The 25,000-nt window shown below is 36.5% G+C and overlaps 1 protein-coding gene across 2 annotated transcripts in view; it reads right to left on the reverse strand.

Moving 5' to 3' along the window:
* Positions 1-18,381, reverse strand: part of LOC145270380 (uncharacterized) — a 19,033-nt gene extending 652 nt beyond the window's left edge. The window contains exons 1-3 of one of the 2 annotated variants that reach the window (XM_080126029.1): positions 18,075-18,381; positions 12,050-13,083; positions 3,269-3,403 (exon numbers count right to left, since the gene is read on the reverse strand). In XM_080126029.1, the coding sequence (XP_079982155.1) occupies positions 3,269-3,403; positions 12,050-13,051 (1,137 nt within the window). In that variant the 5' untranslated portion in view covers positions 13,052-13,083; positions 18,075-18,381. The remainder of the gene's footprint in view (positions 1-3,268; positions 3,404-12,049; positions 13,084-18,074) is intronic. The other variant, XM_080126030.1, reaches the window with a different exon arrangement.
* Positions 18,382-25,000: the final 6,619 nt, after the last annotated feature.

Genomic DNA, 25,000 nt, shown 5'->3' on the forward strand with positions numbered 1-25,000 from the left:
GCCACTTTAATGTAGGGGGCTACTATCAGGGGAAACATCTACTGGGGTACTATGTAGGGATTAGGGCAGCGAGATGTTGGTTCACGTTGCACTTGAACTTATGCATGTCAGTACAGTTGGGGAAGCAGTGACCTGGAATGGAATTCCAAAGTCTAGCAGTTCTGGGGAAGAAACTACTGGAGTAGAAAGATCTTTTACATCTAGGGATCTCTACAGTGTGGGGGTGGGATTTTGTAGCTTGTCGGGTCTGTCGAGGGTGTTCACGTCGTGGGGGCACAAGTGCTTGCAGTTCTTCAGAGCATTCACCATTATAATACTTGTAGAACAGGCAGAGGGATGCAACGTTTCGACGATGGGACAGAGGCTGAAGTTTTGATGCCAGTTTAGGGCCTATCAGATTTGCGACTCTCTTTTGAACCCTGTCAAGGAGCGAGAGACTAGTAGCCGGTGCACCGGCCCAAATGTGACAGCAATACTCCATACATGGGCGAATAGTGGCCTTATAGAGGTACAGGATACTTTCGGGTGTTAGAAGTTTTCTAGCACGGTAGAGAGAGCCCACCTTCCTCGCAGCGGCCCTGGCAATGCCCTCGATGTAATTGTTCCAGCTCATGTTTCCTGTGAACGTTAGGCCAAGGAGCTTGAAAGACGTACTCTCAGCTAAAGAGTTGTTGGCCATTGCTATAGGTGGTAGAGAAGGTTTCTTGTAATTATTGAATGAAACCAGTTTTGTCTTGGTGGCATTGAACGTTACCATCCATTTTTGTCCCCATTCCACTACTGATTTGAGGTCATCCTCTAGTGTTTCTGCCATTACTTTAGATATATGTTCATTTGTTTTTCTGTCGTGCCTGCTATAGAGTGTGGTGTCATCAGCATATATACCCATCTCAGAGGCAATTTTGTCGGGGAGGTCATTTATGAATATCAGGAACAGCAGAGGACCAAGGATAGATCCCTGGGGCACTCCCGCATTTATATTATATTGTTTAGACGTACGACCGTCGAGGACAACCTGGATTTTTCTCTTATCTAAGAAGGATTTAATTATGTTAAGTATTCTACCAGTGATACCGTAAGATCTAATCTTCCTGAGGAGACCCTCATGCCATACCCTGTCAAAAGCCTTAGATATATCTAGAGCTACCGCTCTGCCCTCTCCCGCTTTGTCCAGTGAATGGTATATGCGTTCAGAGATTACAGTGAGGATGTCTGCCGTGGAACGGGCTTGTCTAAATTCATATTGATGGTCGGTCAGAAGTTTAGCATCTGTAAGGTGCTGGACTAGAGCATGGTTAATTAAGGTCTCAAATATTTTGGCAAAAAGTGGGAGGAGGCTAATAGGGCAATAATTTAATGGGTCAGTTCTTTCGCCAGAATTCTTGAATACTGGTACCACAGAAGCAGTTTTCCAACAGCTCGGAAAGCAAGATTCATTAAGGCATTTGTTGTAGAGTTTGGAGAGAACTGGAGCTACTTCGGCTGAGCACTTTTTTAATAGCACAGCTGGGATGAGGTCGGGTCCACATGCTTTGGAAGTGTCAAGGTTTTTTATGATAGCATGCACCTGAGCAGGGGTGATTTCCAGATCGTCTAGCGTGGCGTCTGTCCGCATAGGAAAGTCAGGTAGGGGGTGGTTTAGAGGGATCCAGTGTAGAGTTGGAGGCAAACCGACTGGCAAGCATGTTAGCCTTCTCGGTTGCTGAGCAAAGAACCTCGTGATTGTTGGTTAGTGGGGGAATTGTTGATTGCCCATTATTTACTACACTGTTGTAGATTTTCCAGAAGTCACGAGTTCCTAATTTTTGTGCTTCGATGCGCTTTTTAGTGGTTTCCGTAAATTCCCTCTTAGCTGTCGCTATTTCTTTCTTAACGTTACTTCTAGCTTCTATGTACTTTTGTCTGTTTGAACTGGACTTATGTCGGTTAAACCTGCGGAATGCATGCTGCCTTTGAGCAATGGCAGTTGCGCAAGTCGAAGTAAACCATTGGGGAGAGTGGGGCTTGCTATAGAATTTCCGCATGGGAACATGCGCTTCGATTGCAGTTTTGAACCATTCAGTGGTCTCAGTTGCACACTGTTCAGCAGGAAGAGAAAAAATATTTCCCCATGGGGCGTCTCTGATAAGATCTCTGATAGCTTCCCAGTCAGCCTTTTTATAATATCTCGTTGTTTTGAGCACTGGCTCTTCAGTTTTGGGTCTGGAGTTTAGGGCGATTTCAACCATTATTACCGCATGATCAGCGTTCCCAAGTGGGCTGTCGGCTTTCGGTACACAATCATCAGGAACTGTGGTCAAAAACAGATCTAATAGTGATGCGTGTTGCTCTTCCTGATCAGGGAAGCGGGTTGGGAAAGTAACAATTTGCGATAGGGAGTGAGATACAGAGAAGCTATGAGTTGCGCTGCCTGCTGCATCTGTATAAGTAGAGAATCCAAGCCAATTTTTGTGATGGACATTAAAGTCACCAAATACATGTACTTGGGCGCTAGTGTCGAAGGAGAGTGCTGTGTCTATGCTGTCAGATACTTTGTTTATTATGGTGCAGTCTTGGGTCGAGGGAGAGCGGTAGAGAAAGTAAAAGTAGCTAATGTTGTGTTGCATGATAAGTCTAAAGCACATAAAGGCTTGATCATCTGTTTCTAGGTTTGTTTCTCTAGTCAAGGGAAGGGTATTACGAATGTAAACTCCAAGTCCGTGCATATGTCTGTCAGAGTCCTTACGGCAGAGTGGGAGATATCCAGGCATGTTAAAGTAGTTGGGTTTCAACCTCTGGAAGATTTGAACGTAGACCACTGATGTAGGAGAAGGAGAAGGAGACATGGTAGTAGGGGTCTATGTTGGAAGAAGGGGTTCTAGGTTTATTCGAGTTGTTTTTGTGGAGATGTTTCATGTTGAGGTTTTGGGATTTGTGGAACAGGTCGGCATACTTGGTTAGAGCAGAATAGAGAGGGAAAGTAAGGGAGAAAAGGAGAGGAATTTTTTTTTTTATTTAAGATGGAATCGATAATTGTATCAGAAACATGGATAATTTTTGAATCGTGCCATCACCACTGAGCCCCCTTGTTCCAACATTGACAACACAACTCTCCTGGCCTGGTCACACTAATTGGTCCTAGTGACGCAGGATTGTGCAACCCCCTCCCTTCCAAGACGTAATTACAAACAGACACCAATAAAAGAATTCAAGCCGTTTGTGCGTGAGTGTCCATTCCAAATCCAAGGAATTTGAAAGAGATTTTAAAGAATGGAATCCTCCTGCTTACCTTTTTCTTGACCGGTTTCACTTTTGTCTGTCTTTGTGTAATGGCGGCTTCTTCGAGTTCAAAGTTTGTCACGTCTAAACTGACGAGGCCGGAATAGAGATCCTTGTTCGGATGCAAGTCGACTTTACAAGCTGCCTTTAAAAAAGATTAAAATTAAAGATTAAAATTAGTATCACATTTTCAATAACAAAATAAAAGAAAGACACAAGGAGACGTACGCTGGGAGTTTTCATATATGGTTTTATTAAGACAGAATGGATTTAGGAGAGAGAGATACTAATATTATCGTAGCTAGTTATCTATCTGTCTATAAAAGTGAGAATAGGTGTGGGGGGACAATTCTCAGCCTATATACTCGACGAATTTTTGATCCACAGACTAGAAATTTGGTATAGAGGGTATTCAGACACGTGGAAAACTTTTTCATCCAGAAAAAAGTGCTGCTAAGAGGTCAAAATCGAAAAATTGGAATGTGAAGGGGGGGTCGTCAGATTTTTATCTGTTTCTCAACTCTTTCACAGAATGCACATGCATGAATCGTTCACGTGACAGATTAATTATGTTAAGAATAAGTAGGTTTGAAAACATTTTTTAAAGCTCATGTCAAGCTGGTCTAATGGTTATCATACTTGATTCACTGTCTTTAAGGTTTTGTTTCAATCTGAACTCTCATTTTTTTTGTTTATTCACAAAAAGTGAACTGTTTAGGAAAAACATAATACTCGCATGGACATGTCTCAGTTTCTTTCCGTTTATTTTTTACTTTATTTTTTTTTTTTAAAGGAATTTAACATCATGTTTAACACCTACGGTATTTCTATTTCAAACTTTCACAAGAAACACCTGTCTAGCGGAAAACACTATCAATAATTTCCCCCACTCTTTATCTGTGCCTAAACCTTTGGGTCTGTCTTCCGTTTTCCTGCTTTCTAGCTAACTACAATCTGATTGTCTTCAAGCGTAGATTCCATGAACAAAGCTTCGTTCTTAGAACTGCACGCCTATGGAATTGTCTTCCGTTTTCCTGCTTTCCAGCTGATTACAATATGGTTATCTTCTCTAAAGTATCTTGACGGTCAGTATTTCTGAAATTAATTAGCTGTGATAATCAGACTTTAGCAGGATGTATTCCAATTCCTGCTGTAGCTGTTCATTTGAACATAAAATCATAAAAATTGGTCAGTCATCTCATAAAATGTATAGCAATAACATACTGAATTTTCATGAGCCTACGACAATTTTAAATGCCTGTACAAAAAAAGTCTGGAAACTTATTAAAGGCACCTTTCAAGCGTGACACACAAACCGACTGGATGTCCATGGACAGAAACTCTTGATAGACTTCGTGGCTTAATGGGGGATGCCCTTTTCTCTTCCCTGCCACTTCTCTCTCACAGAAGAAACGTTGCGAGCCTATCTTTGTTTTATCGTTATTTCCATGGCAAGTGCTCGTCTGAGCTCTAATCTCTAGTCCCCCCCTCGCCAATCTTTCATGATAAACACCCGTCTAGCTGAAACCACTGTCAATAATTTTCCCCACTCTTTATCTGTGCCTAAATCAAAACGTAGATTCCATGAACAAAGCTTCTTTCTTAGAACTGTACGTCTGTGGAACTCTCTTCCGTTTGTCTGTTTACCTCCTGACTTCAACTTGGATGTCTTCAAGTCCAACGCAAACAAATTCCTGACGAACTGCCCCCTTAAGTAATGACACTTTATCAAATCTCCAATACTAACGAATACTACAGCACTATCCCATTGATTACTGTAGACACAATAACCCTTATCCCCGAGTGGCTTTGGGCCTTGATAAGTGGTGACCTCCATGTAAAAAAAAAAAAAAGATAGATACTTGACCATAGCCGAAACTTGCTTTGAGTTTATGGTGAAAGGGAAATAACTCGGGATAAACTGGAGTGTGAATTACTTCCCTTGTTCAAAATCTCGCTGTGAAAAATCGCAGATTGTGTAGACTTAAAAACTAGCTCTTACAACGGCAGGTGCCAATTGAGCTTCAACGTACGGTTCCCCTTTTACAACAGAAACTCGTCTACCTACAACCACTATCAATAAATTTCCTTTCTATCTCTGTGTACCCAGAACTAAGCGGAACTTCCAGAAGCAAAGTTTCGGTAAAATTTTACATTAAGGCCCTAGCAGTATCAGAATTTTCAGCCGAGTCGCCATAAGAAACATTTGTTTGAACAGACACCTATCCGTCTATCAGATTATAACAATATGAAAACGTAATTTAAACCCGTAAATTTTATTTTAATAAAACGAGCAAAGACCAAATTTTAATATCATAAAAGCTTTAATAGAGAAATAAACAATTCTATTTATTTTTCCTTGGATTTTTTCACTTAACATTTCACGGAATGTCGAACAAATAACACTAGTTGAATCTTACGATATTTATTTTAACTGGCAAAATATCACTTACCTGGTCCACATGAGTAAGATATGCTTTCTTTTAATCTTCCTGTATGAGAATTTATTCATATTTATGTATTATAATCCATGTATTTTTTAAATGGAAGGATTTTTCCAACACATATCACGACAACTCGTGTCTTTAAAGAAAGTTTAAAGAAACCGGATGTTAAGATTCTCACTTTGTTATCTACGGAAGCCTATAAGTGTAAAAAAACACTAATTCAGAAATGTTAGTAATCTCGATATGGGATTATATTCCTCCAAATTTTCCACTTTTAAAGGTGCTGAAAACGGAAATAACCATTTATATACAGTGATGATCATATTTATTGGCACGGTAAAATAAAAGTTAAATTTTGTCTAATAAATTCTAAAAAAGGGATTAAATTAAAGAAAATAACAAAGTATATTATGTATTTTTAACTGGCCTTTCCGATGCAGCAATCGGATTTTAGAAAAAATAAATAACAAAGGAACAACAAACATAATTGCAAAAAACCCTTGTTCAAAATTATTGGCACGATTTATTTAATAATCAATTGTATAGCCTTTGGCCTTGATTACCTTCCTCAGTCGCTTTTCATAGTTTACAACCAAGTTGTTGCACTCTTCAGTAGTAATTTTAGCCCACTCTTCCTGACAATAATCCTCCAATTGAATAAGATTCTTAGGCTTCCTTTGCATTACCCTCAATTTTAATGTTCTCCATAAATTTTCAATTGGATTAAGGTCTGGGCTTTGTGATGGCCACTCCAAAACATTAATATGATTGTCCTCAAGCCATTTCTTAGTCAGTTTAGCCGAATGCTTTGGGTCATTATCTTGCATGAACCACCAACGACGACCAAGTGAGAGCTCTTTAGCAGAGTCTTTCAGGTTTTCATCCAATATTTTAACATAATCTTCCTTTTTTATGCTACCTGTGACCTTAACAAGTCGCCCTGGTCCAGAGGCAGCAAAGGATCCCCAAAACATCAAACTGCCTCCACCGTGCTTCACTGTGGGTATGGTGTTCTTAGGCAGGAAAGCTTCGCCAGATTTTCTGTAAATATAAGACACTTTATTATGGCCAAATAACTCTATTTTCGTTTCGTCAGTCCATAGAACACGTTTCCAGAATGCAACATCTTTATCAATATGACGTTTTGCAAAGGCTAGCCTTGCTTTCAGGTGCATAGGCTTCAATAAGGGAGTCTTTCTCGGACGACATGCTTTTAAACCAGCTCTCTTCAAAACTCTACCAACTGTATGTCGAGATACATTCACTCCAGAGGTGCTCTGTTCATCAACAATCTCCCCAACAGAGATCCTTCGGTTTTGTTTTACTTGTCGAACAATTTTCCGTTCATCTCTTGGGGAAAGAATCCTTTTTCTCCCTCTACCCTCTAAACTCATAACGTGGCCTTGCGATTTGAACTTGTTTATTATGGCTCTAACAGTGGATTTGGGAAGGTTTAGCTTCTTTGAAATCTTATCATAGCCCTCCCCATTGGTATGGCATGCTACAACAAGCTTCCTGACGTCTTCGCTGTGTTCCTTAGTTTTAACCATGGCGATTGAAAATTATAATTTAGTCACTTATAATAGTTTAAATAAATCGCTATCTAAAAATTATCTGAAAAAAATTATTCACTGAATTAGCGTTAAACAAGCATAATATGGCTATAAAAAAGTTCAGAAAGCACGTAAACCGGAAATTGATTGATATTATACTGATACTAAAAGAAAAACAAAGCCGTGCCAATAATTTTGAACAAGGGTTTTTTGCAATTATGTTTGTTGTTCCTTTGTTATTTATTTTTTCTAAAATCCGATTGCTGCATCGGAAAGGCCAGTTAAAAATACATAATATACTTTGTTATTTTCTTTAATTTAATCCATTTTTTAGAATTTATTAGACAAAATTTAACTTTTATTTTACCATGCCAATAAATATGATCATCACTGTATATGGCAAACGAAACTAGTAGTTTCCAAGATAAGAAATTTTACAAATAGTCACAAAGTGGGGGGTCACTTCTATAATGATGTGACGTCAAATGGGCACCCACTTTATGGCCACATTGCGGGTGGGCAATGAACAGATTTGGCCATAATTTTAAAGGAATTTTCGAGGGTGGAGTAATTCTTCATATTGACCCTATATGATGAAACAAACATTTAATGTAATAATAACAAACCAAAACACATCTTCTTTATAACATAAGTTTTTTATTCCGTTTTGTATAAAATAAACGAAGGTTTATGTATATATCAAAAATATAAACTGAACACTTTAGGATTGACATTTCCTATTTTCCAATGTAAGTAAGATTTTAATCAAATAATTTCTTATAAATTCTTCAAAGATGTGAGAAATTAAGCAGAAAGACAAAGAAATTCCATTTGAATTTATTGAAATAAAAAAGAAATTGAGTTTATTTTAAATTCAGAGGAAAAAAATTAAGATAAGTTTGCAAATGTCTTTAAAACAAGAAAATAAATAAAATTTTCCAGCGTACATTTTGAAATCAGAATAAAAGTTTAAATAATTTTATTTAAAACAAAATAAGAAAATATGAATTCTCTTTAGACAGATTTAAATTCCAGAATAAAATAAGAAAATCTAAATTTCCTTGAACAGATTTATAAAACATGATAGAAAGTTTGCAATAATTTTTTTTTTTACAAGAAAATAAATTTTTCCAGCAGACATTTTGAATTCAGAATAAAAGGTTTGGATTCAATTTTTTTTAAACAATAAAATAAGAAAATCTAAATTTCCTTGGACAGATTTATAAAACATGATAGAAAGTTTGCAATAATTTTTTTTTTTTACAAGAAAATAAATTTTTCCAGCAGACATTTTGAATTCAGAATAAAAGGTTTGGATTCAATTTTTTTTAAACAATAAAATAAGAAAATCTAAATTTCCTTGGACAGATTTATAAAACTAGATAGAAAGTTTGCAATAATTTTTTTTTTTACAAGAAAATAAATTTTTCCAGCAGACATTTTGAATTCAGAATAAAAGGTTTGGATTCAATTTTTTTTTAACAATAAAATAAGAAAATCTAAATTTTGAATTTTCCAATACATCGGTAAACACTGCATGTTTTTCGAGCTGAATAAACATGTTACACTGAATAAAAACACAAAAAATATATCCAGTTAGGTAGAAAAGTAATTTATCTTGCCTTTGATAACATTTATTTGTTCTATATTTGTTTTTTGACAACTTTTTCGAATCTATGTGTACAATAATACAAACCTACTTTAATAGTTTATTTTGGAAGTATATTCCATAAAGAAAATAAACCCACTTTAAAAATAGAAATTACGAGTTTTTATATTTTATTTGCAGTTTCATGTTAGGGGTGTCAAAAATTCCTACAAAAATTCTGATACTGCTTATGCGTGCAAAACAAACCCACATTGCAACATGTGGGTTTATTTTGCAACATTGTTGCATTAAATAAAGACACTAAAATATTATCCAGTTAGGTAGAAAAGTAACTTATCTTGCCTTTGATAACATTTATTTGCTATATTTTTGTTTTTAGACCACTTTCTTTTTAATCTATGTGTATAGACAGAGACAGTAATAATACAAACGTAGTAACTTTTACTTTATCGCCAAAACATTTTCGGCGATAAAGTGTAGAAATTACCTGAAAAATTAATGTTTTTTACTCAAATAAAGTTTAAAAAGTCAAAATAAAATTTAAATACAACTTTCTCATCAGTTACAGAAAGTAAAAAAATACGTGTAGTAAAAAAAATAAACTCACCATTATTCCAATAAAATTCTTTAAAGACAAGTAAATAAGTCTGATTAAAAGAATGCTTATGGTTTTTCTGTCCGACTTATAAATACCAAAGGGAGATAACTTATCGTCCTTTTTTTTGATGTTGGCGCGTTTACGCTATCGTACATGAAAACTGGGATCTTTTATTTTTGGATTTACACGGATTACGGAATAACGAGCATATGAAATGTAATTTTTTTTTTTAATATCTTAAAGAAATACCTGAATTTTTTATTTATTATACTATAAATCTGCATTATGGGGTATCGTCTTTTTTTTTTTATATCGAAAAAAAGGAAACCAGGAATTAAATATAAAAATATACACTGACCGAAAAATATTGACTGGAAAATTCTAAACAAAAATTAAGCTTCCACTTAAAAAACAAAAAACAAAAAAAAACACGTGGTAATCGAAAAAAGAAGGATTTACATTTTGGACTTTACCGGTAAATTTACAGATAAGTGTTCTTTTTTTTTGTTTTAAATTTGAGTATTTTATTTATTGATGTTTTATCTTCAATTTGTGATATATAAAACGTGTCAACCAAAATTAATTATTAAAATTCTCATAGACATTTCAAAATGGGGGGGTGAATTTATAAAACAACGTTTGTCTAAAATATTATATTCAGTTTATCGGAAAGAGCATAAAATTTTACATTCACCCTGAAAAAAACGTAACAATTGAACGAATAGGAAAATTTTGATAGATTTTTAAAGTTTAAGAATTGAAAAATATTCATCTCATAAAAATCAATTGATTTCACTACGTAACAAAATGGCTGCCTGAGCGCACGCACGCACTTTGTAAACACTGTTTTTTAAAAAATGAAAAATAATATTTCTATTATTTTTTAAACAACTTAAATAGTTTATTTTGGAAGTATATTCTACAAAGAAAATAAATAACCCACTTTAGAAAGAGAAATTACGAGTTTTCTATATTTTATTCGCAGTTTTCTGTTAGAGGTGTCAAAAATTCCCAAAAAATTCTGATACACCTATTAAGGCCTGTCTCACGTTCGTATATAACAAAATATTTTTTTTGTAGATTTGTGTGCTAAAAACGAATCGCAAAAAAAATAGTTTTCATGATATGAAGAAATTACTTTTTTCAAAAAGTGGGTGATCACTTTTCCATGTAAATTTAACTTAAAATGAGCACCACTTTCTGGCCACCTGAGAGAGGGGTATTTTTTTGAGTGTTTATTGGCTAAAAAGTTTTTTTGATTTCTTTTTCTGTTTTCATCTTTCAATAAAGACACGAGGAAATTAAAAAATAAAGAAAAATTGGTATTAAGGCTCGTCTCACATTCGTATAGAAAAAAAGTTTTTTGTAGTGTTTGGTGTGCTTTAAAAGAATAACCCTAACCCATCGCAAATTTACCGTTTGTATAGTATTAACCCTTTAACTCTGAGACTATTTTCCATTTCACAGCCTAGCCTTCGTTTATGCTAACCCTAACACCTCCAAACACCCGGGCAATGCCGGGCACCCAGGCTAGTATATATATATAAAGTTTTATCTATATATATAAAAGCGAAAATGTTTGTGTGTGTGCATTTTCGTGTATGTCCAAGAAAGGCTTTTTTTCCGAGAACCAATCGGTCGCCTCACAACTTCTTAAAACTTTTTATATCACGCCTAAATGATAATATCTACGAGTTAACAACCGGGGTCGCCTGTCTATTTAATTTGTCCGACTTTGAAAAGATAAATATTCAACAATTTTCGATTGCTGCATGTGCATTAAGCTTTTTCGCATAAAAAAGAAGCGAACAGACTCGCGGTAAATAAAACACTGTCCCGCACTCAAAGTTGACGTCATTAACTCGTCAAAAACGGGCACCTGCCGAGCACGTTTTTTTTCATACTTTATTATTTTCCAACTGCGCGTCAAGCTTCGTTTTTTTTTTTTTTTTAAACAACCAACGATTTTTGTTTTCATTTACCCACAAACACACACACCTACAAACACCCAGGCAATGCCGGGTACCCCCGCTAGACTAACAATAAAGATAAATCATTATTTTATATGCTTGTGGCATGTCAATATGCGAGGGAAGGAGTAAGTCATTAAATGATTATCATTATTTTTTTTTTTTATTCAATTTTTACCCCAAACAAGGCACAGTGCCACTTTGAAGTAGGAGGCTACTATCGGGGACATAAGTTGCAGGGGTACTATGTAGGGAGTTTAGCAGCAAGATGTCTGCTCACATTACACTTGAACTTCTGCATGTTAGTACAGTTGGGAAAGCAGAATCCCAAAAGTTCTGGGGAAGAAACTACTGGGGTAGAAGGCTTTCTTACACCTAGGGATTTATACTGTGAAGGGGTGGGATTTTGCTGCTTCTCGGGTTTGTCGGGAGTATTTACATTGAGGGAGGTACAAGTGCTTATTGTTTGTCAAACAAGACGTTCATAATTCTTGGAAATAGTTTCTTAGAAACTGCCTGCCTACTACAATTTTTGTTTTTCTCCACACACACACCTCTGGGCAACGCCGGGCATCCCTGCTAGTTTCGGAAAAAAGAAAAAAGATTTTTTTTACCTTTTCATTTATTTGTTTTCTCTGTTGCTCATTTTCAAGATTTTTTTTCAGCTCGCTCGTCAAATTTGGCCGTTTCCCTTGCAAGGTCTTGATTCTCTGGGCAATTTGTAATGTGCTGTTTAACTTGGGCTCCCCAAAGAGGCTCGTTGACTCTCTGTCGACAGCGTTGACAGATAACGACGATGTACTAGAAATGATTGGATCTGCATCGGTGCCCACTGTTCCCGACCGAAAAAAATGGTTCTCTTTGCCGGCGATACTTTTCGCCATCTTTCTCTTTTGCGTAGCAACCTTTTCGTCTCTCGACAGGCTTTCAAAATAGACACCTTTCGGATCAATTGTCTTTGTTAGAATTTCAGATGAGGGGATTCTATCCTTGGGACGATTCTGTGACCCCTTTTCAGATGCGACAAAAGTGTTATCCGTTTGCAGCTCGTCTTCGGTAGGAAAATCCGAGATCGAAGTTGATGTCGACAATGACTGGGTTTGGTTCTTTTCTCGGATCACCTCGACTGATAATAGCCGCGGAGAAAGTGAATCGACACTGTCTTCCAGGAACATACAGTTGGACGAATTCGGAGACGAAACATCGGGAAACATGCGCTCAGCGATGCTTAAGCTGTTATTGTTTGTATTCTCTCGTGCAATTTCACAGTCTTCGGAGAAATCCTCGGCAATCATCACCTTCGATATCGCATCATCTATGGATTCTGATGATGAACCTGCGGATTCTTGGAAGCGGACTCTGTGTCGTACCTTGGGATTTGCGCCGTGCGGACGGAGGAGGCTCCTGGCTGGTTTGTTTTGTTTCAGCGGGGTCAGGTGGAGGTCAGGATCAGGTTCCGAACTGATCGAGTTAATCAGAGTTGGTTTCGGTGGTTGCCTCATGAGGGGCTCCTCATCAGAGCTCCTATATTCAAAGGAAGCAGGAGGGGGCCTGCATTCAGTGTTAAACATTTCCAGTTTACTGTCCGCGAAGCCTCTGACATTGGAATCGGACATTCCCCAAAATGAATATTCCTAGTGATTCAAGTCTGAAAAAAAAAAAAAATAAAAATAATGAAGTCAAATTTAGAGTTTTGGGTGTTTGTTTGCATTGGTGATCTTTTAGACGAACGCATTTCAGGTGAAAACATCATTACGTAATTCAGTGTTATTGCGAAATTACTATAAACTAGCGTGACCTGTGGAAATTCCACAGGGCGACTCATTCATATGTAATATATTGATGTTGGCATTCTGTAGATGTTCAGTGTAAATGGAGACGCTCTGATATTATTGTAGCTCTTTTGTTAAAACTGCAAAAGTATTTATCTAAGCTAGCAGGAACTCGATTTTTATATATTTTAAAGTTGCGATTTCAAAAATAAAAAATATATCTATATGACTCGGGTTCATCAGCTTGAATCGAAACAGAATCCCAAACTTATTAAAATATAAAATTTTAGTTCCTTCAGCAGAAATCGAAACCAAAACCAAAACTTATGAAGAATTCTCGATAGAATTATTCATAAAAAAAAAATAGATTACTAACACGCCATCAGCTATAATCGAAACCCAGACTTATGAAGAATTTTTTTTTTTTTTAATCACATTTTCACCCCAAACAAGGCACATTGCCACTTTGGTGTAGGGGGTTACTACTATCAGGGGCAACAACTACTGGGGTACTATGTAGGGATTTGAGCAGTAAGATGTTGGTTCACATTAAACTTGAACTTCTGCATGTCAGTACAGTTGGGGAAGCAGGAACTTGGAATGGAATTCCAGAGTCTAGCGGTTCTGGGGAAGAAACTACTGGAGTAGAAAGATCTTTTACATCTAGGGATCTCTATAGTGTGGGGTGAGATTTAGCTGCCTGTCGAGTTTGTCGAGGGTGTTCACGTCGTGGGGGCACAAGTGTTTGCAGCTTGTCAGAGCATTCACCACTAAAATACTTGTAGAACAGGCATAGGAATGCAACATTTCGTCGATGGGACAGAGGCTGAAGCTTAGATGCCAGTTCAGGGCCTATCAGATTGGCGACTCTCTTTTGAACCCTGTCACGGAGCGAGAGACTAGTAGCAGATGCACCAGCCCAAATATGACAGCAATACTCCATACATGGGCGAATGGTGGCCTTATAGAGGTACAGGATACTTTTGGGTGTTAGTAGTTTTCTAGCACAGTAGAGAGAGCCCACCTTCCTTGCAGCGACCCTGGCAATGCTTTCAATGTAATTGTTCGAACTCATGTTTCCTGTGAACATTAGGCCAAGGAGTTTAAAAAATGTACTCTCAGATAAAGAGTCGTTGGCCATTGCTATTGGTGGTAGAGAAGGTTTCTTGTAATTATTGAATGGAACTAGTTTAGTCTTGGCGGCATTGAACGTGACCATCCATTTTTGTCCCCATTCCACTACTGATTGGAGGTCATCCTCTAGTGTTTCTGCCATTTCATTAGATATATGTTCATTTGTTTTCCTGTCGTGCCTGCTATAGAGTGTGGTGTCATCAGCATATATACCCATCTCAGAGGCAATTTTGTCGGGGAGGTCATTTATGAATATCAGGAACAATAGAGGTCCAAGGATAGACCCCTGGGGCACTCCTGCATTTATATCATATTGTTTAGATGTACGACCGTTTAGGACAACCTGGATTTTTCTCTTATCTAAGAAGGATTTAATTATGTTAAGTATTCTACCAGTGATACCGTATGATCTAATCTTCCTGAGGAGACCCTCATGCCATACCCTGTCAAAAGCCTTAGATATATCTAGAGCTACTGCTCTGTCCTCCCCCGCTTTGTCCAGTGAATTCTTGATGAATAAAATAAAAATAAATAAGTTAAATTAATTTAGAGTTTTGGGTGTTTGTTCATTGGTGGTCTTTTAGACGAATGCATTTCAGGTGAAAACATTATTACATACTTACTTGTCATGGTGAAATTATTATAATTTAAAAAAATATATATATAAAAAATGATCCAGTAAATATTGTGCTAGAAATATTTAAAAAAAAAAGAATGCCACAATTAAATTTCCAAATATCCGGTTTAAAGAAAGTGGACCCTTAATTTAAGTCATATTAATGGGGGGAGGGATGCACCCAGCTTTGTCCGGTCGTAAAATACGCTTGAATATGCTACTGAAAATCTCCAGATACTAATGGTTTCGAAACAATTTGCAGTAAATCTACATAAATATGCCGCAATACTTTAAAAATATTATTACGTACTTCAGTGTCATTGCAAAATTAATATAAAATAGTGGGACCTGTGGAAAGTCCACAGGAGACTGATTCAGATGTAATATATTTCACAGTCGGATTTCAGCGCGATTTGCTAGATCTGTGTTGGTTAATAGAATTTCTTGTGTGCGGGGTGTTTGCGCAGTTGGCAGAGTGCTTGCCTCACACACACACACACACACACAGAACGGCCGGTAAAGGGCATTTCTCATCCACAGAACAGGGGTCGATAACTTATCTCAGTCATCTCATGGCATTGTCATGCAAAAGTGCCAACCAATTATACACACACACACACACACGCAGCGCAACCCGGATAGATATATACGGATTTCTCTTATGTCCGGGTTTGGTCTATTTTATATACATCAACACAGACTCTAATTTGAGACCGTAGAAAATATATCCGGGTGACACTGTATGTGTGTAGGTGTGTATATATACATGGAGTTTTCAGATAAAAAAAACAACGGTTTCTACTTATTTTTTTTGTCAATTCTAATAAGTATCAATGTTAGCTTCCAAATTATGCAGCCGAAAATTACCTGAATATTATTATTAAAAAAAAAATAAAGGCACTTGTACAGTTTAATCAACACATTAAAAAATGGAAATATCGAAAAAAGGTTATATTGTACATATCCGTAATGGAACGAAGTTCTCTGAAAAAAAAAAATTCACTTAATTTGATCGAGTATTTTTTTTTTACAGCGGAAAACACATTTTTATGACACCACGTTGAAGGTAGACGTCTTTGAATTTTTTGAACACGTCACGGGGAGATAACTCCGTTTAAAGCGCCGACACTCCCTCCCCATCTTTAATACTAGCTTTTATTCCTAAAAATCGAACCTTTTGCTCGGTATCATAACAAATTGTTTTATCGCTGTAAAAAAAACAAACTACTTGACGAAATTAAGTGAAATTTTTTTTCGGAGAACTTTGTTCCATAACGGATACATACAATATAACTTTTATCGATGTTTTCATTTTTTTTTTAATGTCTTGATTAAACTGTACAAGCACCAAAAAAAAAAAAAAGGGTCCTAATGCAGAGTGATCCGCGCTATTTTTTAAATCGTATTTCCACGTTTAATTAAAGTTTTATAAGTTTTTTTTTATTCAATTGTAAGGTTAAAGTACAGAATAGGTACACGCCTCCCCATGTAAAGAATGGCTTTTTAAATAATAACGTTATTATTTCAGCACGGATCACTTTCTGCATGAGTACCCCAAAAAAAGTTTAATCGTCTTAGCAGGTGAAAAATTGCCGCCATCTTCTTGAAATCAAAACGGAAAATGACCTCCCTTTTGAACTCTCGGAACTTTTGACTCTTTTGTCTCCCGATTTTTCGTCTGCTAAAATTTTAATCACGGGATTACGACAATAAAATAAACCATTCAAAGTATCGTTTGTTCTGGATTTAGCTGAATACGATATTAAAAATCACTTTATTGCTACTTATGCACTTAGGTTACCGGGTGTTGGTTGGTTGGTTGTTTTTGTTTTACGACATATCAACCCTTTTCGGGTTATTTAATGTCAAATCCAAAGATTTTGAAGAAAAATTTTTTAATAGAATATATTTGTTGTTTTCACGTCAGTTTCTATTTAACCCATAGTTGGGACCCTAACAGGTACTACCACTCCGGGTCAGAGTGGACCTGGGAGCAATGGTAATTAAAGGGTGGCTCCACACTCCCCAAAGCCCACAAGCTGGGGCCTCACCACTGGATATAGTTTAAGGTCATATCTAGGACCCCCATTGAGGGACTTTTAACCTCTGCAGGGGGGCAGTCGGTGTATTCTAATGTCCCACCGACAGGGCCAGGTTACCGGGTGTATTGTAACTATTCTGTACTTTCACCTAACAATTTAATAAACAAAAAGGGGTTTGTATTACTGTACACATAGATTCGAAAAAGTTGTCAAAAAACAAATATATAACAAATAAATGTTATCAAAGGCAAGATAAGTTACTTTTCCACCAAAATGGATATATTTTTCGTGTTTTTATTCAATGTAACATGTTTATTCAGCTCGAAAAACATACAGTGTTTACCGATGTATTGGAAAATTCAAGATGGCGTCTGACTCCCTCTTTAACACGGTAAGTTTGGGGAAAGATGTTATAAATAAAAAACTGGATAAAATACTGTTAAAAACTCGCTCAATATATGTTACCGTGACATAGGTTGACATATATTCGGCGGGTTTTTAATAGTATTTTGTATAGTTGTTTATTTATAACACCTTTCCCCAAACTTACCGTGTTAAAGAGGGAGTCAGACGCCATTTTGAATTTTCCAATACATCGGTAAACACTGTATGTTTTTCGAGCTGAATAAACATGTTACATTGAATAAAAACACGAAAAATATATCCAGTTTGGTAGAAAAGTAACTTATCTTGCGTTTGATAACATTTATTTGGTATATATTTGTTTTTTGACAACTTTTTCGAATCTATATGTACAGTAATACAAACCCACAAAAAGATATCGTAAAACTTGAAGGACCTGAACTCTCCTGTGTCTTACGATCTATTTCATAAAATTCTTTTTTTTTTCTTTAATAAATAATTATCTACCTTATCGATTTTCGTAATTTTTGGATATAATCATCTTAAAAATACGAGGAATGTGTAGATTCCATTGTTTGCATGTGAAATTTAGATTTACGAAATTTCGTCCCAATAGTGTAGAAGCGTCACACACACACACATATAATATATATATATATATATATATATATATATATATATATATATATATTACAATTGTTTTAATACTTACGAAAGTAAACGAAAATCACGATTCTCGGTTGTCTAATAACGTTTTAATAACATCCATCTTAAAGCTGAAAAGTTCAAGATAACCCAACAATTTAAAAGAGTTTTTTTTTTTTTTATCTAATATTTAATTTTTTTTACCCACTTACTTTTCAAATTAAAAACAATTTTTCGGACATTTTTTTTTCTAAAAAAAGAAATTCTTCACCAAAAACAAAACTGATTTGTTTTGAAAAAAAATAAGAAAATAAAAAAAAACCGTCAAAACGTGTCGCGAAGGAAGTTGGCGGTGTGCAGCTACATTTTTACCCGGTGTAAAACAAAAAACAGTCACCCGTTTAAATTTGTTCCGGATAACTATGAGAATTTTTTTAAATTATTAAAAACACGGGGTTTGTATTACTGTACACATAGATTCGAAAAAGTTGTCAAAAAACAAATATATACCAAATAAATGTTATCAAACGCAAGATAAATTACTTTTCTACCAAACTGGATATATTTTTTGTGTTTTTATTCAATGTAACATGTTTATTCAGCTCGAAAAACATGCAGTATTTACTGATGTATTGGAAAAATTCCAAATGGCGCCCGACTCTCTCTTTAACATGGGAAGTTTGGGAAAAGGTGTTATAAATAATAAACTAGACAAAATACTATTTAAAAAACACCGAATGTATATCACCTTATGTCACGGTAACATATATTGAACGAATTTCTAACAGTATTTTGTCTAGTTTATTATTTATAACACCTTTTCCTGAACTTACCATGTTAAAGAGAGAGTCGGGCGCCATTTTGAATTTTCCAATACATCGGTAAACACTGTATTGTTTTCGAGCTGAATAAACATGTTATATTGAATAAAAACACAAAAAATATATCCAGTTTGGTAGAAAAGTAAATTATCTTGCCTTTGATAACATTTATTTGTTATATATTTGTTTTTTGACAACTTTTTCGAATCTATGTGTACAGTAATACAAAACCAAAACACGATTTCTAACCCCCCCCCTTTTTTAATGTGTTCACCAGTAGGCACATCCGGCGTTTCCCAAAATGAATGAGGAGACTGGTGTGCTCCTAGCCCCAAACGTCATGAAAAAAAAAAAAAAACACAACCAAGGTGAGATTAATATTCAAAACAATCCAAATAATACAAAAATATAAACCAATCCACATCTGTAAAAAAAATATACAACCATCAAGTTTAATAAAGTAAGGAAGTATCACGCGCGCGAGCGCACGCACATGTACACATACATACATACATACATACATACACATATACGAGTACACACACGTACACACTCATACCTACACACACATACACACACACACAAACGCACTCACAAGTACGCATACATACACACACGTCACAAACACACGCACACACACACACGCACACGTACACGAAAACACCCATACACACACAGGTACACAAACACATACACGTGAAGAGGTACACAAACACATACACACATGCTTAGATACACACTCACAAGTACACACACACGCACATGTACACACGCACGCGTACACACACATACAGGTACACACGCTCACGGTACACACAGAGGTACACACACACATACACGCACATGTACACATGCACAGGTACACACACGCGCACACTCACTAATGTACACACACACATACAGGTACACACGCACACAGGTACACACATACACACACTCACAGATACACACACACATACACACAGACAGGTACACACACACATACAGGTTCAAACGCACACACGTACACACACACACACTCACAGGTACACACAGAGGTACACACACACATACACACACATGTACACACACGTACCCACTCACTAATGTACACACACACATAGAGGTACACATGCACACAGTACACACACACACACACTCACTCACTCACAGGTACACATATACACACACTCACAGGTATACACACACACATATACACAGACAGGTACACGCACACAGGTACGCACGCACACTCATAGGTACATACATACACACGCGTGCACAAGCACACACACACGCATAAGCACATATACACACAAACAAAAAACGTTACTTATCGAAACATGTGGTGAAATAATTTATATTGTAAAAAAAAAAAAAACAGTGAAATAGAAATATTTTTAACACAAAAATATAACATGCGATGATATTGTCATTTTTCTTAATCATTACAGTAAGTGTAAGAAAAGTTGATTTTTTTTCAGCTAATTCATTAAAATAGAGTTACCTCCCTTTGAAACATGAGCTAAGCTTCCGAATTGCCTAAAAGTCCTAAGAATCTTAACAGTCATTTTATAATATTTAGAAAAATAACATTCATTGAAGATTAGTATCATTCTTCCGAAAATTAAAAAAAAAAAAAAAAAAAATCTGGCAAGTTAAAGAACACTTATGCTTGAATTTGTTTACATTGGACTTGAAAAGAGAATGTTATATTCAGCCAGGAAGTAGCCTCAATCCACAGACGGATGTTCTAGGAAAGAAACTTTTGTATTATTTAACTTTAAGGCCCATCTCACGTTCGTATATAAAAAAATATTATCACCCGTGATATAGAATTGTATTGTTTAATATTTGGAAAAGTACTTGTTTTCCGTCTAATTTTAAATTTTCTCCAATACTGCACTGTGACAAGGCAGTTTGGTACGCGAGTGCACATTCACAGCCTTTGTTTATGCTTGCGCGTAGCATAAACGAAGGCTAGGCTGTGAAATGGAAAATAGTCCCAGAGTTAAAGGGTTAATACCATACAAACGGTAAATTTGCGACGGAAACGGTTACTATATTGTTTTAAAGCACACCGAAAACTACAAAAAACTATTTTTTTTCTATACGAATGTGAGACGAGCCTTAATACCAATTTTTCTTTTTTAATTTCCTCGTGTCTTTATTGAAAGATGAAAACAGAAAAAGAAATCGAAAAAAAACTTTTTAGCCAATAAACACTCAAAAAAATACCCCCCGCTCTCAGGTGGCCAGAAAGTGGTGCTCATTTTAAGTTAAATTTACATGGAAAAGTGATCACCCACTTTTTGAAAAAAGTAATTTCTTCATATCATGAAAACTATTTTTTTGTGACAAAAACGGTTTTCAGATTCGTTTTTAGCACACAAATCTACAAAAAAATATATATATTTTGTTATATACGAACGTGAGACGGGCCTTAATGTAAAATTTTACCGAAACTTTGCCTCTGGAAGTTCCGCTTAGTTCTGGGTACACAGAGATAGAAAGGAAATTTATTGATAGTGGTTGTAGGTAGACGAGTTTGTGTTGTAAAAGGGGAACCGTACGTTGAAGCTCAAACGGCACCTGCCGTTGTAAGAGCTAGTTTTTAAGTCTACACAATCTGCGATTTTCACAGCGAGATTTTGAACAAGGGAAGTAATTCGCACTCCAGTTTATCCCGAGTTATTTCCCTTTGACCATAAACTCAAAGCAAGTTTCGGCTATGGTCAAGTATCTATCTTTTTTTTTTTTTACATGGAGGTCACCCACTTATCAAAGTCCAAAGCCACTCGGGGATAAGGGTTATTGTGTCTACAGTAATCAATGGGATAGTGCTGTAGTATTCGTTAATATTGGAGATTTGATAAAGTGTCATTACTTAAGGGGGCAGTTCGTCAGGAATTTGTTTGCGTTGGACTTGAAGTCCGGAGGTAAACAGACAAACGGAAGAGAGTTCCACAGACGTGCAGTAGTTCTAAGAAAGAAGCTTTGTTCATTGAATCTACGTTTTGATTTAGGCACAGATAAAGAGTGGGGAAAATTATTGACAGTGGTTTCAGCTAGACGGGTGTTTATCATGAAAGATTGGCGAGGGGGGGACTAGAGATTAGAGCTCAGACGAGCACTTGCCATGGAAATAACGATAAAACAAAGATGGGCTCGCAACGTCTCTTCTTTGGGAGAGAGGTGGCAGGGAAGAGAAAAAGGCATCCCCACTAAGCCACGAAGTCTATGATTTTATGTTCAAATGAACAGCTACAGCAGGAATTGGAATACATCCTACTAAAGTCTGATTGTTACAGCTAATTAATTTCAGAAATACTGACCGTCAAGATACTTTAGATGAACAATATGCAATAAAATTCTGTTTCAAACTTGAAAAAAAAAATGCCAAAGAAACATGTCGAATGCATCAGACTGCTTTTTGAACCATATTGGATGAATTGTCGAGCATCTGTTTTTAAGTGGCATAAGAGATTCAAGGAAGACAAGGAGTCTGTGAGGGATGATGAGGGGTGTGGGAGGAGTAAAGAAGTCAGAACATCAGAGTTGATTGGCTAAATAAATTTTTCGCAGTGGTTTCAGCTAGACGGGTGTTTATTGTGAAAGATTGGTGAGGGGAGACTAGAGATTAGAGCTTAGACGAGCACTTGCCATGGAAATAACGATAAAACAAAGATAGGCTCGCAACGTCTCTTCAGGTTGCAGGGAAGAGAAAAAGGCATCCCCCACTAAGCCACGAAGTCTATCAAGAGTTTCTGTCCATGGACATCCAGTCGGTTTGTGTGTCACGCTTGAAAGATGCCTTTAATAAGTTTCCAGACTTTTTTTGTACAGGCATTTAAAATTGTCATAGGCTCATGAAAATTCAGTATGTTATTGCTATACATCTTATGAGATGACTGACCAATTTTTATGATTTTATGTTCAAATGAACAGCTACAGCAGGAATTGGAATACAGCCTGCTAAAGTCTGGTTGTTACAGCTAATTAATTTCAGAAATACTGATCGTCAAGATACTTTAGAGAAGATAACCATATTGTAATCAGCTGGAAAGCAGGAAAACGGAAGACAATTCCATAGGCGTGCAGTTCTAAGAACGAAGCTTTGTTCATGGAATCCACGCTTGAAGACAATCAGATTGTAGTTAGCTAGAAAGCAGGAAAACGGAAGACCCAAAGGTTTAGGCACAGATAAAGAGTGGGGGAAATTATTGATAGTGTTTTCCGCTAGACAGGTGTTTCTTGTGAAAGTTTGAAATAGAAATACCGTAGGTGTTAAACATGATGTTAAATTCCTTTAAAAAAAAAAAAAATAAAGTAAAAAATAAACGGAAAGAAACTGAGACATGTGCATGCGAGTATTATGTTTTTCCTAAACAGTTCACTTTTTGTGAGTAAAAAAAAAAATGAGAGTTCAGATTGAAACAAAACCTAAAGACAGTGAATCAAGTATGATAACCATTAGACCAGCTTGACACGAGCTTTAAAAAATGTTTTCAAACCTACTTATTCTTAACATAATTAATCTGTCACGTGAACGATTCACGCATGTGCATTCTGTGAAAGAGTTGAGAAACAGATAAAAATCTGACGACCCCCCCTTCACATTCCAATTTTTCAATTTTGACCTCTTAGCAGCACTTTTTTCTGGATGAAAAAGTTTTCCACGTGTCTGAATACCCTCTATACCAAATTTCTAGTCTGTGGATCAAAAATTCGTCGAGTATATAGGCTGAGAATTGTCTCCCCACACCTATTCTCACTTTTATAGACAGATAGATAACTAGCTACGATAATATTAGTATCTCTCTCTCCTAAATCCATTCTGTCTTAATAAAACCATATATGAAAACTCCCAGCATACGTCTCCTTGTGTCTTTTTTTTATTTTGTTATTGAAAATGTGATACTAATTTTAATCTTTAATTTTAATCTTTTTTAAAGGCAGCTTGTAAAGTCGACTTGCATCCGAACAAGGATCTCTATTCCGGCCTCGTCAGTTTAGACGTGACAAACTTTGAACTCGAAGAAGCCGCCATTACACAAAGACAGACAAAAGTGAAACCGGTCAAGAAAAAGGTAAGCAGGAGGATTCCGTTCTTTAAAATCTCTTTCAAATTCCTTGGATTTGGAATGGACACTCACGCACAAACGGCTTGAATTCTTTTATTGGTGTCTGTTTGTAATTACGTCTTGGAAGGGAGGGGGTTGCACAATCCTGCGTCACTAGGACCAATTAGTGTGACCAGGCCAGGAGAGTTGTGTTGTCAATGTTGGAACAAGGGGGCTCAGTGGTGATGGCACGATTCAAAAATTATCCATGTTTCTGATACAATTATCGATTCCATCTTAAATAAAAAAAAAAATTTCCTGTCCTTTTCTCTCTTACTTTCCCTTTCTATTCTGCTCTAACCAAGTATGCCGACCTGTTCCGCAAATCTCAAAACCTCAACATGAAACATCTCCACAAAAACAACTCGAATAAACCTAGAACCCCTTCTTCCAACATAGACCCCTACTACCATGTCTCCTTCTCCTTCTCCAACATCAGGGGTCTAGGTTCAAACCTTCCAGAGGTTGAAACCCAATTACAGCAGACGACACCGGATATATTCTTTCTAAGCGAAACTGGAATAGGGCCAACCACTTCCCTAGATGAGTTCATAATTAACGGATACTCTAACTTAACATCTAAAGCCAAGTACGTCCAAGGATGGAATACTGCTGCCATATCTGGGCAGGAGCTGCTAAAAATAGCCTATCCTGCCTTGACAGAGTACAAAATAGACTTTGTAGTTTAGTGGGGGATGCCCTTTTCTCTTCCCTGCCACCTCTCTCTCACAGAAGAGACGTTGCGAGCCTGTTTTTGTTTTATCATCATTTCCATGGCAAGTGCTCGTCTGAGCTCCAAGTGTGGAAGTCTCTTCCGATTGCCTGTTTCCCACCTGACTACAACTTGGATGTCTTCAAGTCCAACATAAACAAATTCCTGACACCGCCCCCTTAAGTAAGACACTCTATCTAAACCCCCAATACTAATGATTACTACAATACTATCTCATTGATTACTGTACACGCAATAACCCTTATCCCTGAATGGCTTCTGGGCCTTGATAAGTGGTGACCTCCATGTAAAAAAAAAAAAAAATCTTGTTAATCTTTCCTAGGCATGGCCCCAAATA

This window comes from Euprymna scolopes, chromosome 46, assembly GCF_053919585.1.
Source record: "Euprymna scolopes isolate OS-2025 chromosome 46, ASM5391958v1, whole genome shotgun sequence".
NCBI lineage: Eukaryota > Metazoa > Mollusca > Cephalopoda > Sepiida > Sepiolidae > Euprymna > Euprymna scolopes.